We start from the raw sequence: 12384 nt of genomic DNA on the forward strand, positions 1-12384 counted from the left end.
GAGAAATCGGTAATTAGGGATAGGAAGCTAAGAGTACGTGGCTGACATTCTAAGTTTTCCAGAGAACAGGGACAGTGGCACTGGGCATTTTTGTTGGAAATTGAGGCCTTCCCTGGTTTGTTGACATCTGTTGGCAGGACACAGCTTGCAAAAACTATGTAGGATAGGGAAGGATTGTGCTTGGTTTTATGCGGGCCACACAGGTCCGATTCTGTGAATTAATTTGAGCAGCATTAACAGGTGGGTTGTTAAACATCAGTGCTGTTTTCCTTTGTTTTCTCTAATTTTTCATACAGAGGCTTATAGGTGTGAATTTTCCCTTGTCTGCTCTGTCATTCCAACTTTCTCCTCCAGACCTCATGTACTGACTGTAATATGTCAGTGTGCAGTCATTCAAAAATGCAGTAATAAATATGTCTTTGTTCTTGTGGCATTTGAAATCACTAAGAATCCCCACCTGTCACAACTGGCATTGTCCCCCACTCTTCTCTCTGGCTTCTTAGCATGTGGAGCTTCCCTCCTGCCCTGGGGGGCTTCTTGGTGACACCCTTAGTTAAATTCTCACCACGTATCAACATATGCAGCTGCTGATTTGGGGCTGTCGGCATTCTCCATCTGCCAAACCCAGCTCTGTCGTAAGGACAGTGTTTGCCAGCACGCCTGTGCAGTGACTCAGGAGACAGGGTGGCCAGCAAAGCAGCCTCTTTGTGGGAGTGGATTTTGAGAAGTGCTAATTCCGTGGCAGTTTGGAGATATTAATATCGTGGTGGCAGTAGATAAACAGGCAGCAGAGGGGGGCAGAATGAGAAGAGAACCAGCCGTGGCGTCTTCTCCTCCTTGTTCTACCCGCACGACATAGTTTTTTCTTGTTTTTTAAAAAAAGTAAATCCCTGGCTTTTCATGGAGAGAACCCTGAAGCGGTTTAAGCATGCACATAGACTAGTTAGTGAACAGAGTCTGAGATGCTAAGAACACTAGTGTGTGAAGAGTTAGGCACGTTCACAAACAACACTAAATCATACATGTAAACAGTAGCCTGTTGCTTACTACACCTCCTCCCTAAGGGCTCTCAGAGGGTCTGAGGGTACCTTTGGTATAACTATGATAGTCACACGACCAGCTCTCCCAGTAATGTCAGGCCTATTTGCCAGTACTTGCTACAGGTTATTTTTGAAAATTTGTTTTTGCTTCACATCGGAAGTTCCTTTCCAGGTTGGGGAGGAACCAGTCTGAGAGTCACTTCCAGGGCGCTCTTTTCTAGCTAGTATGTGGGGCCATGTAGAGCTCCACCTCTTTCTTAGAAGAAAAATTGAACGTATCTGAGAATTGCTTTAAGCAGGATTCTAATCTGAATATTCTATAGTCCTCAAAGTGCTATTTGTTGTATGGTTCCAAAGCTGGTCATCTTGGATAAAATGCTTTTTACTTTGTCCCCCTAGCTTGTGCCATTTATCACGCAGAACTGCCATCCCTCCATAATGCCTCCCCCACCCCTGCCCCAGGGCATCCATAGCCTGGCCATCTACCAGCCCCTGGTGTGGGTGTGGGTGCGAGAGCCACTGTCAGGAGTTGGGCTGAGAAGAGAAGCACTTTGGCTAAACCAAAGTGTTTCCACCGTTGCCAACCTGGAAAAAGACATTTTCTAGTTAAAGTCTAGACAAGAAGGGAAATTTGAAGAATTTAGGTCATGCTTTTATGTGTTTTGTTTTTTATCTGGTATTTTAGAACAGACTTTTCTTGAGGGTAGTGGCTTGTTTATAACATCCTGTAAATAGCCCTGCCTATCGTGGGTTTTTTAAAGATATTTTCAGCTAGTTCTTTTGTACAGATTGATAGAGCATCTGACTGTAGTAACCAGAAAAATGCTGAGTTAGGGAACATTATTTTTCCACCTTTTATTTGGATTTCGAGCTTAGCAACTCATTGTTCTTGAAATCCTTGGCATCTCCCTCCCTCCCTCTGTCAGGATGCATTAAGACCTCCAGGTGCTGACTTATTATTTCTGTTGACTGAGCCCCATATGTACCTCTGGTGCTCACTGACCTATCTTTTCTGTTGCAGAAACATTGCTGAGGCCCTTGTCAGCAAAGGTTTAGCCACGGTGATCAGATACCGGCAGGATGATGACCAGCGATCCTCTCACTATGATGAGCTGCTTGCTGCAGAGGCTAGGTGAGACATCTAATGATTAAAATGGGACCCACAGCCCCACTTTCTTCTCTCCCACTTTCTTCTTTCCTACCTTTCTCCAAGCAAAATGTGATGTAAAACAGCATGCTGAGAAAGCTTGTATCCTTTTATTATTCCAGTTTTCCCCCATCAAAAGAAAAGGAGCTCACACTGAACTTGCTGTCTATCCTTGATAAGTGCACTTGGGTCTCTGCTTTTTAAAATCTGCAAAATAGGCATATGTTAGATAAGATTTTCCTAGATATGATAAAATGAATCTGAGATGAGAAAATACTGTGTGTTTACCCTCACCATCCTGTTGTTCTGGGGACTAACAGTGAAGCCCTGCATATGTATGCACTATATCGCCTCAGGGTCTTACCTCCAGAGGTCTCTGCTCCCCAGCCCACTGCATTTATCACCTCTAGACCTTTCATCATGTACACAGGAAATGGAAACATTATTAGGAAATGAGTTTTAGTTTCACACTTATGATAGCTGGCAGGAAAGCATGTGAGAAGCCCTGTGACATTTTACTTTTGTCCTTCATCCCTGTGGCCGGTTGCCCTAAGGACATGCACACTGCTCAGCAGTATTTCTTAACTGGTGACATTCAAGGCTCTTCTCTGCAGACTTCTGTCACTGGGTGCTGCTCCTACCCGAGTGATCCCCAGACTTCAGGAAACAGCAAGAACTAAGCTACTGTTGTGGAACTGACTTGGATAGCTCAGCAGACTGCTTGGACTTAACCAGAATATATCCATTGTTTCAACCAGTTGCAGGGGCTTGCCTCACTCAGCCACTTTTCTGTGACCTAGGACTGACCTCATTCCAGAATTTTGGTAATTGCCAGTTTATGCTGTGTAGTAAGAGGAGGGATGAGTTTGGGCACATGTTATCTATACTCAGACTCTGTCACTGAGATCACTTCCCCTACTCTTTGGCCCAGAACATTGCCCTGATAGGTGACATTTACCTCTAACACCATGTCACATCCTGATGGATAGAACATCTGTGGAATGTCACACAGAATGTCAGCTAAGGAATCAGTCTGTCAGGCTACTGGGGCTTTTTCAATTCTTTTTTGTAAGCTTTTCCTGGTAGACCCTAAGACCTAATTCTTAACCACAAAGATTTCAGTGAAAAGACCAGTGTCTTTGGTTGTTTAAGGTTCCTTAATTGCCAGAAAAAATATATCTAGCCCATAGTTAGTGCGTCTCCTTAGGCTTCCTGTCTGTTCCTTCTGCCCATGCCTGTATTATCACTAATCTTACTAGGTTGAAAGAAGCCGTAATGGGAAATGTGGCTTCACATTTCTATGTGCTATTTGATGATCTAGCTAGTCAAGAAAATGGACAAGGATTAGACCGCATTCAGTGGGACTCAGATTGGGCCCGTGCTGGGTGGGCACAGCATGATCTGGTGGGAACTTGAAAACTGGGTTTTGCATGCCCAGAATAGCAGGAGCACTTCCATGATACAGTGGGATCTGGAGTTATATTTTCTGCCCTGGGCTCACTCTGCTGTGAGTGAATATTTAAGTTTGACAGGCAGGTAAGCATGAAAATAATTTCCTTAGCTGCTCTGGAAAGTGAGGCCATAACAAGCTTTTAGTAAGCTGTGGGAAGTAGTGATGTGGTGCTATAGTGTTTAACGAGTATGCATAGATAGGGAGATTTTTCGGTTTTAGGTATAAAAAGAAAACAGCCTTTTTAGTACTTGATTTGAGCTGCAGAAATGGAACAAGATGCTTGCTAACTAAAGCGGTGAGCTGCCCAGAGATAATTGTATGAGCCATGGCTTTCAGTCTGATGGTGGGAAAACTGGCTTTGGGGTTACTGTGCTGTTGCAGGTTGAGTGAATGGAGAGAAATTAACCATTTCCCTCAGCCTGTGAGACATTACCATAGGGCACTGCTGGCCTCATAAAGAATTAGGAGAAATGGCCCGCAGGAACTGTGAGCGAGTCTTCCTCTGGAGCAGTAGTGTCGGCGCTCCCAGCGTGGCGGCCCGGTGCTGTCTCCCGATGCTCACCCCCAGCCCAGTCAATCAGGTCCAAGAATGACAACAGCACCTGCTGGTTGTGTACCATTAAAAAATATTTTTGAGGCAGAATGTATCTTTTTTAAAAAATGATACTCATACTCACTTCAGGCCCAGCTATTTTCTGACATTGCTTTTATTTTTGTTTGCCTTCCCCCAAGAAACACGCCTCATGTGCCCTTAGCATTCTTGCTTGCTTCTGTTCGTTACAGCAGGTCACAGCGCTTTACTACATGCTACTTCTGCCCCTTATCCTGCCTATCTATTGAATATCGTCTGAATTTAGGGTTGTTTTCCCCTAGATAGATTAGCTGGATTTTTTCCAGTTGAACTCTGCTCTGTAATTTTCTGCCCCTGTCAATACTATTCTCCCATGTCCGCTCAGGGTCCTCCACAGATCTCATTAGCAAGTTGTTTACTACTTTTCTGGGCCTGGAATAGAACCCCCCTGAACAAAAATGGCTTTGGGGTGGGTCCCAAGTCTCTCACTGCATGGACTGTCACTTAACTGTCTTTTGTTTGTCATCCTTCAGTGACTTTTTAATCCTCAGTGATTGTGTACTGTACCAAGCCAACTTGATTTAATTTCCTAAGTATAGGCACTGTATCTAATACTGTAGAGAAGGCCAAATTAATAACACCTGCTGCATTCACAGTGGTCATTCATCCCTCAACTCAGTAGGTAAATAAGTGGGTGATGGTAACGGAGTAAGGCCAGCATTTTCTTTAGTCCTTCTCACAAGAGTGTTGATTCCAACAGATTTCTTTGTCCCTGACCCCTGGATTCATTCATTCTTTCCTCTCTGGTTATCATAGTGATATCTGCAGTGGCACACAGAGCTCTGCCATTGACTTTGCTTTCCAGAGCATGGCTGGCCATTACTCCTTATAGAGAAACACGGTAAGCTCTGGGGAAAGGGCAGGCGTTAACTCGTCTGACCCCTCAGGTCAGCACAGCTGCCTGCTCAAGAGTCGATGAGCTTTTTTAGGGCTCTGCATCCTCTGCAAGGGGGTGTGATCTGCCGGAGTTTGTCAGATCACCTGATGGGCTCTCAGAGGTGATGTGTTCTGCACTCACTGAGAAAGCAGGTGAGACCAAAGAGGAAAAAGAGTATCAATCTGTGGTTTACTTACAGCTTTCAGGCATATCTGCCTGCCTGCCAGAAACCAGACCGTACCTCCTCAGCAACCCTATTCAGTGCACTGACCCTTCAAGCCTCCTTCATTCAGATGCTTGTCTGCCTTTGGGAAACCCTCATTGTATCTTACATACATGGCACATTTAGAGGAAGGCACGTCTTTTTTGTTTAAAGGATAAATAAATCCCTAATTGCCAACAGGCGACCTCCCATTCCAGTTCAGTTGTCTGTCATCCCCTGCTTCCTCCCTCATTACCTTGTGTCCCCACAAGATAAGGTTTTGGCCATTTTGTGTGTACTGTCTGACCTTGCTTCTCTCATGGGTGCCATTGAAAAGCCCTTGAATTTTGTCCCAGGGTTCGGAGAGCTCCAGTGAGTGTATTCCATATGAGCACAAAAAAGACCTTAGGTGCAGCTGACTCACACTTCCCAGTGACACTCCTGAACTTGGTTCCCCCTTGCAGGGGCTTCTTTGAGAGTGTGCCACATCGTTCCTTTTCTGCACCACCCTAATTTTTCATCCCCACATTGACCTTCCAATATTTCCAATTCTCATTTTACTTCATTGTTTTTCAATCAGCTGGCCCCCGCTGCATGAGTGTCTTGGTGAGAGTTTCAAGCTTAAGGTAGGGCTTGTGGGTACTTCAGAGAATCTCTCACATCCTTCTGAGGGATTTCTGTGTTACAATTGGGGCTCCTTATTTTCTGAACTGTTAACATGATGTCTCATATGCCCTGTCCTATGTATGTATTTGGTGTAATGTATCCAGTCTACTTTTAAACAGGCCAGAATCTGAATTTCTGTAGCACTTTATAAGTCTTCCAGGTAGGTTTTTCTTAGCTTGCTATGGGCACTGAAGATGAGCTGGTAATGCTCGGAGTCAGATCAAAGCCTGCCTGTGTACCTTGTTTTCCTTGGGCATCCAGACTGGGAGGAAATACTCTCTGTGCCTTCTAAAGCTACCAATAACTTTAAAAATGTAGTATTTTAATATTTCCTAGAAACTGGTAGAATCTATAGTTCATTGCAAGAACACACAGAACTTAGTTCAGAAGTTGGGGCTTTATTCCTTTAAGCATCTTTTAATTCTAAGATTCTGGGGTTTCAAGATACAGTGTATATATTCAGAAAAGCAGTTGATGCCCAGCTTGACTATGGGAAAGCAACTGTAGTGAATGAGCAGATTTAAGTGAGTTTAGATTCATTATGGACATACGTAATGAGGTTAGGGTTATCTTGGGAAAATAGAAAAGGGCAAGCACTTTCTTATCTTTTCCCATGCCTTCGCTTTTTTGCCCAGCACACTGCAGATTCGGGCAATGGTGCTGGCATCCTCTAACTCTGAGCAGAAAGCATGAGCCCATCTCGATCTCAGCTTGAGCTCAGCTGCGTGTCTTCCTGGTTTCCCCACAGGGACTCTCTTTTCTGATTGAGCAAACCTTGTAACATCTCCTTTCCTTAAAAACACAAACAACTAGTACTCCTGCCTTGCTGACTTCTGCATCTCCCATCTCCAAACCCTATAAACACCAGTCCTTGTTTAAAATCCTACCAAATTCCCCTTCCTTTTTCCCAGTGTGGTTAGTGGCACCTTCCCTATTGCAGAATTCTCTCTGCTCACACCTTGAAGAAATCTTGTGCTGGCATTTCCATCTCAGACTGTGATTAGAAGGTATAAACTTGTTGGTACCTCTTTCCTAGGCCAATATCAGTGGCCATTATTAAGAGAGAAATTTTTAAGTAATAAATCTCCTTTGTTGCTGCAGTTCCTGGGGGCCATGTTCAGCTTACAAATTCCCATGCATTTGTAGCAGTGAATTGTAAATGTATTTTGCATTTCCACTGAAGTGCTTTCAGCACCACTAGGATAGAAGTGCTCTTGGTCTCCCACTCATGATGTCATCAGAGCAGCACCAATTTTTTTCTGAAGTAAAGGGGTTTTCCTGCAAAATTTCAGTAGGTGGGGGAAAACTTGAGCTTAAAAAATAACAAAACTTATAGGGCTCTTGTCTGGCTCATTAGCTGGCATTTATAATAATGGTCATGAATGAAATATGAAGACTTGCTCACCAGCACTTTCTGTTGCTAAGTTAAAACCTCTGACTTTAGGATTCTTCAGTGGAAGGACTCTGCGCTGGTGGTTTGACACAGATCTAATTTGTTAAGTGTCTTGCTAACAAGCACGTTTTGTCTCCATACCAATCTAGTGAGAAAATTGGTGCTGAATTTAAGTGTAAGTTTGGAAATTTTAAAACTAATATATCCTGTCACACTGTATAGATTACATGAGTTAACAAAGTTTCAATATTCCACGAAAACAAATCATTCCTCTATTGAGAACAGTTGTTCAAGGCTGGTTTTTCTTTCATGTGACAGTTTTGCATTCATTTCTCCTCTTTATTCTCATTTTCTTGAGTGTATCCTAGGTCCCAGTCATGGAGGATAATAGTGGTGAAGGAAACAAAAGATAGTAGAGTCAAGCCTTACAAAGTATGCCATCTTGGAGAAACAGACAGTAAACAACTTTATTAGTACCTCTGGATATTGCTAGTTTCCTTATTTCTTCACTTTTGTTACTTGCTGTCTTAGCCCCTCCTCTTTTCTCCTGTGTTGTTAACACTGTCTGCCTTGCATCTTCTTTATCCTATTTCTCATTTCTATTAAATTTTCCCATGAGAGCATCTCCCTGAAAATTATCTCTTTTCTCCAGCCTCTGTTCTTACTTTCTCAATAGTTTAATGGCGCAGCTTTAAATAAACCAAGATTTCTCACTTTCAGTATAATGACCTCAAGTGAAATTTCCCTTTGAATAAAACTAGTTCCTGCTGAAAACTGTTAAAAACAGAGCTTTGATTTGAAGATGTTTTTCTTTTCTTCACTATTTAGTCACAGATTCCTGCAACACCAGGGTACTGTTGGACTTTTGGCCTACATATCACAGAAGCTGGAGCTGGGCGACTTTTCTTGGCCCTCTCCACGCCCTGCATTGTGCTTTGCTGGGACAGGTCAGAGGCTTGCACAGAGCATGGAGGCTGCTGCTTCTCTTCAGCACCCCAATGGCACCCTTTCTTCTCTAGCCCTGGGCACGTACACCCCAGGACATTTTGGGCTTCGGTTAGGTGTCACAGTCCAGAGGTTGGCACTCATTCAGCACATGTCTGTGGGGTGGTTCGCTGTTGGGGAGTAGGTGGGGTGGATCAGCTATTGCAAGTGGATGTGGTAACAGGAAAATGCCTGAAAGGAGCTGGTGTGGGGAAGTGATGTACCGATACAGCTGAATGTGGGGAATTTAGCTTTTCCGTTTCTTCAGAAAAGATGATGCACTCAACATCCAAATAGCAGTAATCAATCTGCATTTAAGGCAATGCAAATGGCCACTTCTGGAGAGCTGTATAATATCTCCATTTCCAAACAGTTTTCCCCTCCAGGATATGAAGAGGATCTGTTTGCTCTGTTCATCCACTCCTTCTCTTCCCTCCCTATCCCCTTTCTTCTGGTAGAGTTAGAACTGTGAGGCTTATCTTCATGACTAATGTGAAGGGTTTGGGGATAAAGTTGGAGTCCATTAGGTTTGTCTGCTATGTTGTAACAAAGCTGTGGGTGGTTCTGTAGGTCACGATCAAATAATGAACCATAGTAAGAAATCCTCCTTGCCCCAGTCATTAGTCTGCTGTGATTATGTTCTTTCCGAGGAAGTTGTTCTAGAGCAGCCTTCCTTCATCAGTTGGTTTGTCTCTGGTTAGATGGCTGTGTTGTCCCCTCCCTTCATCCCCCACCTATGACCATTTACTGTCCAGAGCTGCTTGCCCACTGCTCACTTGGCTGAAAGGCCTTTCACTCAACCCTAATTTTTTGAGGTTTCTAAACATATTTCAAATATAATTCAATATATTGGAAGGTTATATTGGGAATATAATTTTAATCCAAAACAAATGGTAACAATAGAGCTGAGTCTCTATTACAGATAACCCTATCCTACTTTTGCTCTAATCCTTGGAAATCTCTCAGGAGGAATATACTTTAAATATTTAACCATTGATACATCAATGCCCAGAATTTTGTAGCTACTTGTGAAGGGAAAATCCACTTCATTTGCAGGATTCTTTGCATCCAAATTTTTCTAAACTCCCTCATGCATTTCTTTGTTATCCTAAACTGCCCAATTCCCCCTCCATCATTGGGTCTACAAGTTGAGAAGGATTATTTCCCATTCCTCTTGCTTCTGCATCAAGTTCAGAGAGCCAAATCTCTAGTGGATGGCAATGAGTATTTTCCAGCAGGTCCCAGTAAGTGTAGTTCACAGTGGAAAAAACATTTTCCAAATAGTAAGTCTGTTGCTTTTCACTCAGTCAGAAGACACATTAAAAATTTCTCTAAGTTGTTCATGTTACTTTTATCAAGCGCACTGAGGATAAAAACAAAAACACACGGTCTAATGGGGATTGGATGGACGCTGGAGTCACACACAAATACAGTCGTAATAGTGGAGATACACATGTGCACCTAAATCGAAGGGTTAGCCGCAGAGTCTGTGAGGAATGGCAGGTTCTATGGGTTTGCCTTGGGAAAGGGAGATGGAAGAGAATGTACTGCTTTGTTGCCCTGCGACACAGCAGTTCCACTTTGTGAATTTATCCTAAGGAACAATTAACAAGGCTTCCAACATTTTATTTAAAAGTTACTCCTCTTTGCATTATTTATAACACTAGACATTTTATATTCTAGCAGTGTCCAGCAATAGACAATTGATTAAATTATGGAACCCACATACATATGATGGATTTATGTGCAGCTATTAAAATTGATGTAAAAATATAAATAACGTAAGGAAGTGTTCACTTAGTTATTGTTACTGGGGAATAAAGATTCTTCAAAACTATTCTGATAATTTTCTTTAAGTGTAAGAGGGTGGGTATGGTGTGTATAAGCTCTTAGGAATTGTGTCAATGATGCTTTTATCTTAGAATAGCATTATGGATTGTTGTTTCACCAAATTTTTTACTGATGGTCATGTATTGCCTTTAGGATCAAGACGTGGGGGGAAAAAAACCAATGTCACTGAAGTCGTTCTGAGCTATCATTGCATCTGTTGTCACCTTTCTGAGGCCTTGTCTTCTCAAGACTTTGGTCTGATACTGACCATTACCTACCTAGCTCCAGTAGTCCTTTGGTCCTAACCTGGGACAGTGGAGTTTGCTGGTGTTTCCCGTCAACCTAGCACTGGGATTCTGGTTGGGCTTCTCTGGTTGTTCTCTGCCCAGAGCTCACAGTTTTGCCCCCTTTCTCTTACCTAAGCCCTGCAGATCAGGGGTCATGTCTGGCACAATAGCAATCGTCTTCATTTCTTCTTTTATATTAATTTTAGATGAAATGATATCTAAAATTATTTGTTATTTGCTTCACTGTCTCATAATACCTACTGACTCATTGGTCTGCCCACATCCCCTTGATCATAGGGCTCAGTTTTCTCATTTCCAGTCTGTGTGCTGTCCATCTTTTTATCTTTCTTTTCAGTAGTTATGATTTCGGTGGAAATGCAGCTGTGTAGTCATAGCTCCCCCACCTACCATTTCTGCACCTGTGCCTGCTCTGTGTCTCATTTTCTGAGTGTCAGGACCCTGTTGCTTCCTCTAGCTGCCACGAACCAGGAGAAAGGCCAAAGGATCTGTTTATTGCTGCTATGTGTCATTGATACCTGTATTTGTTTCATGTTGACATACTGTACTCATCAGTGTGACCTGAAACACAGTGAGAGGTGCTTTAGAAGTTTACCAAGTTATTCACTCTTTGTTCTGCTTTTTAACCTTTTCTGTTGGAATTATTTTCCCTTCTCCCCAGTTATTTATCCTGTATTGTCTGTAACAGGAATTTCAAACAATCCGGCCACTTCATTCTGCTTTATTGTTTATGGTGGTTAGAGCTTGGCTTCCATTCTGCTTGTTGCCCAGCTTCTCTAGTTCTAGGAGACTCGATGAGGGCCACATGAGGCTTTTGTTCTTTTTTTTCTTTAAAGGGCAGCTTTCACAGCAAGCAGAAGGAAGTGAAACTTCTAGAAAAGGCTAGAAGCCCCTTACAGCACTCTTAAGTCGTTGCATGTTTTTTTTTGTTTTTCTTTTTCTTGGTATCATTAATCTACAATTACATGAAGGATATTATGTTTACTAGGTTCCCCGCTCCACCAAGTCCCCCCACATCCCCGTTCACAGTCACTGTCCATTAACACAGTAAGATGCTGTAAAATCACTACTTGTCACCAAGTTCACAGTCACTGTCCTTCAACATAGTAAGATGCTATAACATCACTACTTGTCTTCTCTGTGTTGAACAGCCCTCCCCGTGCCCCCCCCAACACTATACATGCTAATCGTAATGCCCCCTTTCTTTTCTTCCCACCCTTATCCCTCCCTTCCCACCCATCCTCCCCAGTCCCTTTCCCTTTGGTAACTATTAGTCCATTCTTGGGTTCTGTACTTCTGCTGCTGTTTTGTTCCTTCAGTTTTCTTTTGTTCTTATACTCCACATATGAGTGAAATCATTTGATACTTGTCTTTCTCCGCCTGGCTTATTTCACTGAGCATAATACCCTCTAGCTCCATCCATCTTGTTGCGAATGGTAGGATTTGTTTTTTTCTTATGGCTGAATAATATTCCATTGTGTATATGTACCACATCTTCTTTATCCATTCATCTACTGATGGACATTTAGGTTCCTTCCATATCTTGGCTATTGTAAATAGTGCAGCGATAAACATAGGGGTGCATCTGTCTTTTTCAAACTGGAGTGCTGCATTCTTAGGGTAAATTCCTAGAAGTGGAATTCCTGGGTCAAATGGTATTTGTATTTTGAGGAACCTCCATACTGCTTTCCACAATGGTTGAACTAATCTACATTCCCACCAGCAGTGTAGGAGGGTTCCCCTTTCTCCACAACCTCGCCAACATTTGTTGTTGTTTGTCTTTTGGATGGTAGCCATCCTTACTGGTGTGAAGTGATATCTCATTGTGGTTTTAATTTGCATTTCTCTGATGACAA

At 42.7% G+C, this 12384-nt stretch overlaps 1 protein-coding gene across 4 annotated transcripts in view; it reads left to right on the top strand.

Moving 5' to 3' along the window:
* Positions 1–12384, top strand: part of SND1 (staphylococcal nuclease and tudor domain containing 1) — a 446546-nt gene that overhangs the window by 253910 nt on the left and 180252 nt on the right. For all 4 annotated transcript variants that reach the window (XM_057504746.1, XM_057504745.1, XM_057504744.1 and 1 more), the window contains exon 13: positions 2062–2172. In XM_057504746.1, coding sequence (XP_057360729.1) covers positions 2062–2172 — 111 coding nt within the window. The remainder of the gene's footprint in view (positions 1–2061; positions 2173–12384) is intronic.

Source organism: Manis pentadactyla, chromosome 7 (genome assembly GCF_030020395.1).
Source record: "Manis pentadactyla isolate mManPen7 chromosome 7, mManPen7.hap1, whole genome shotgun sequence".
Taxonomy (NCBI): Eukaryota; Metazoa; Chordata; class Mammalia; order Pholidota; family Manidae; genus Manis; species Manis pentadactyla.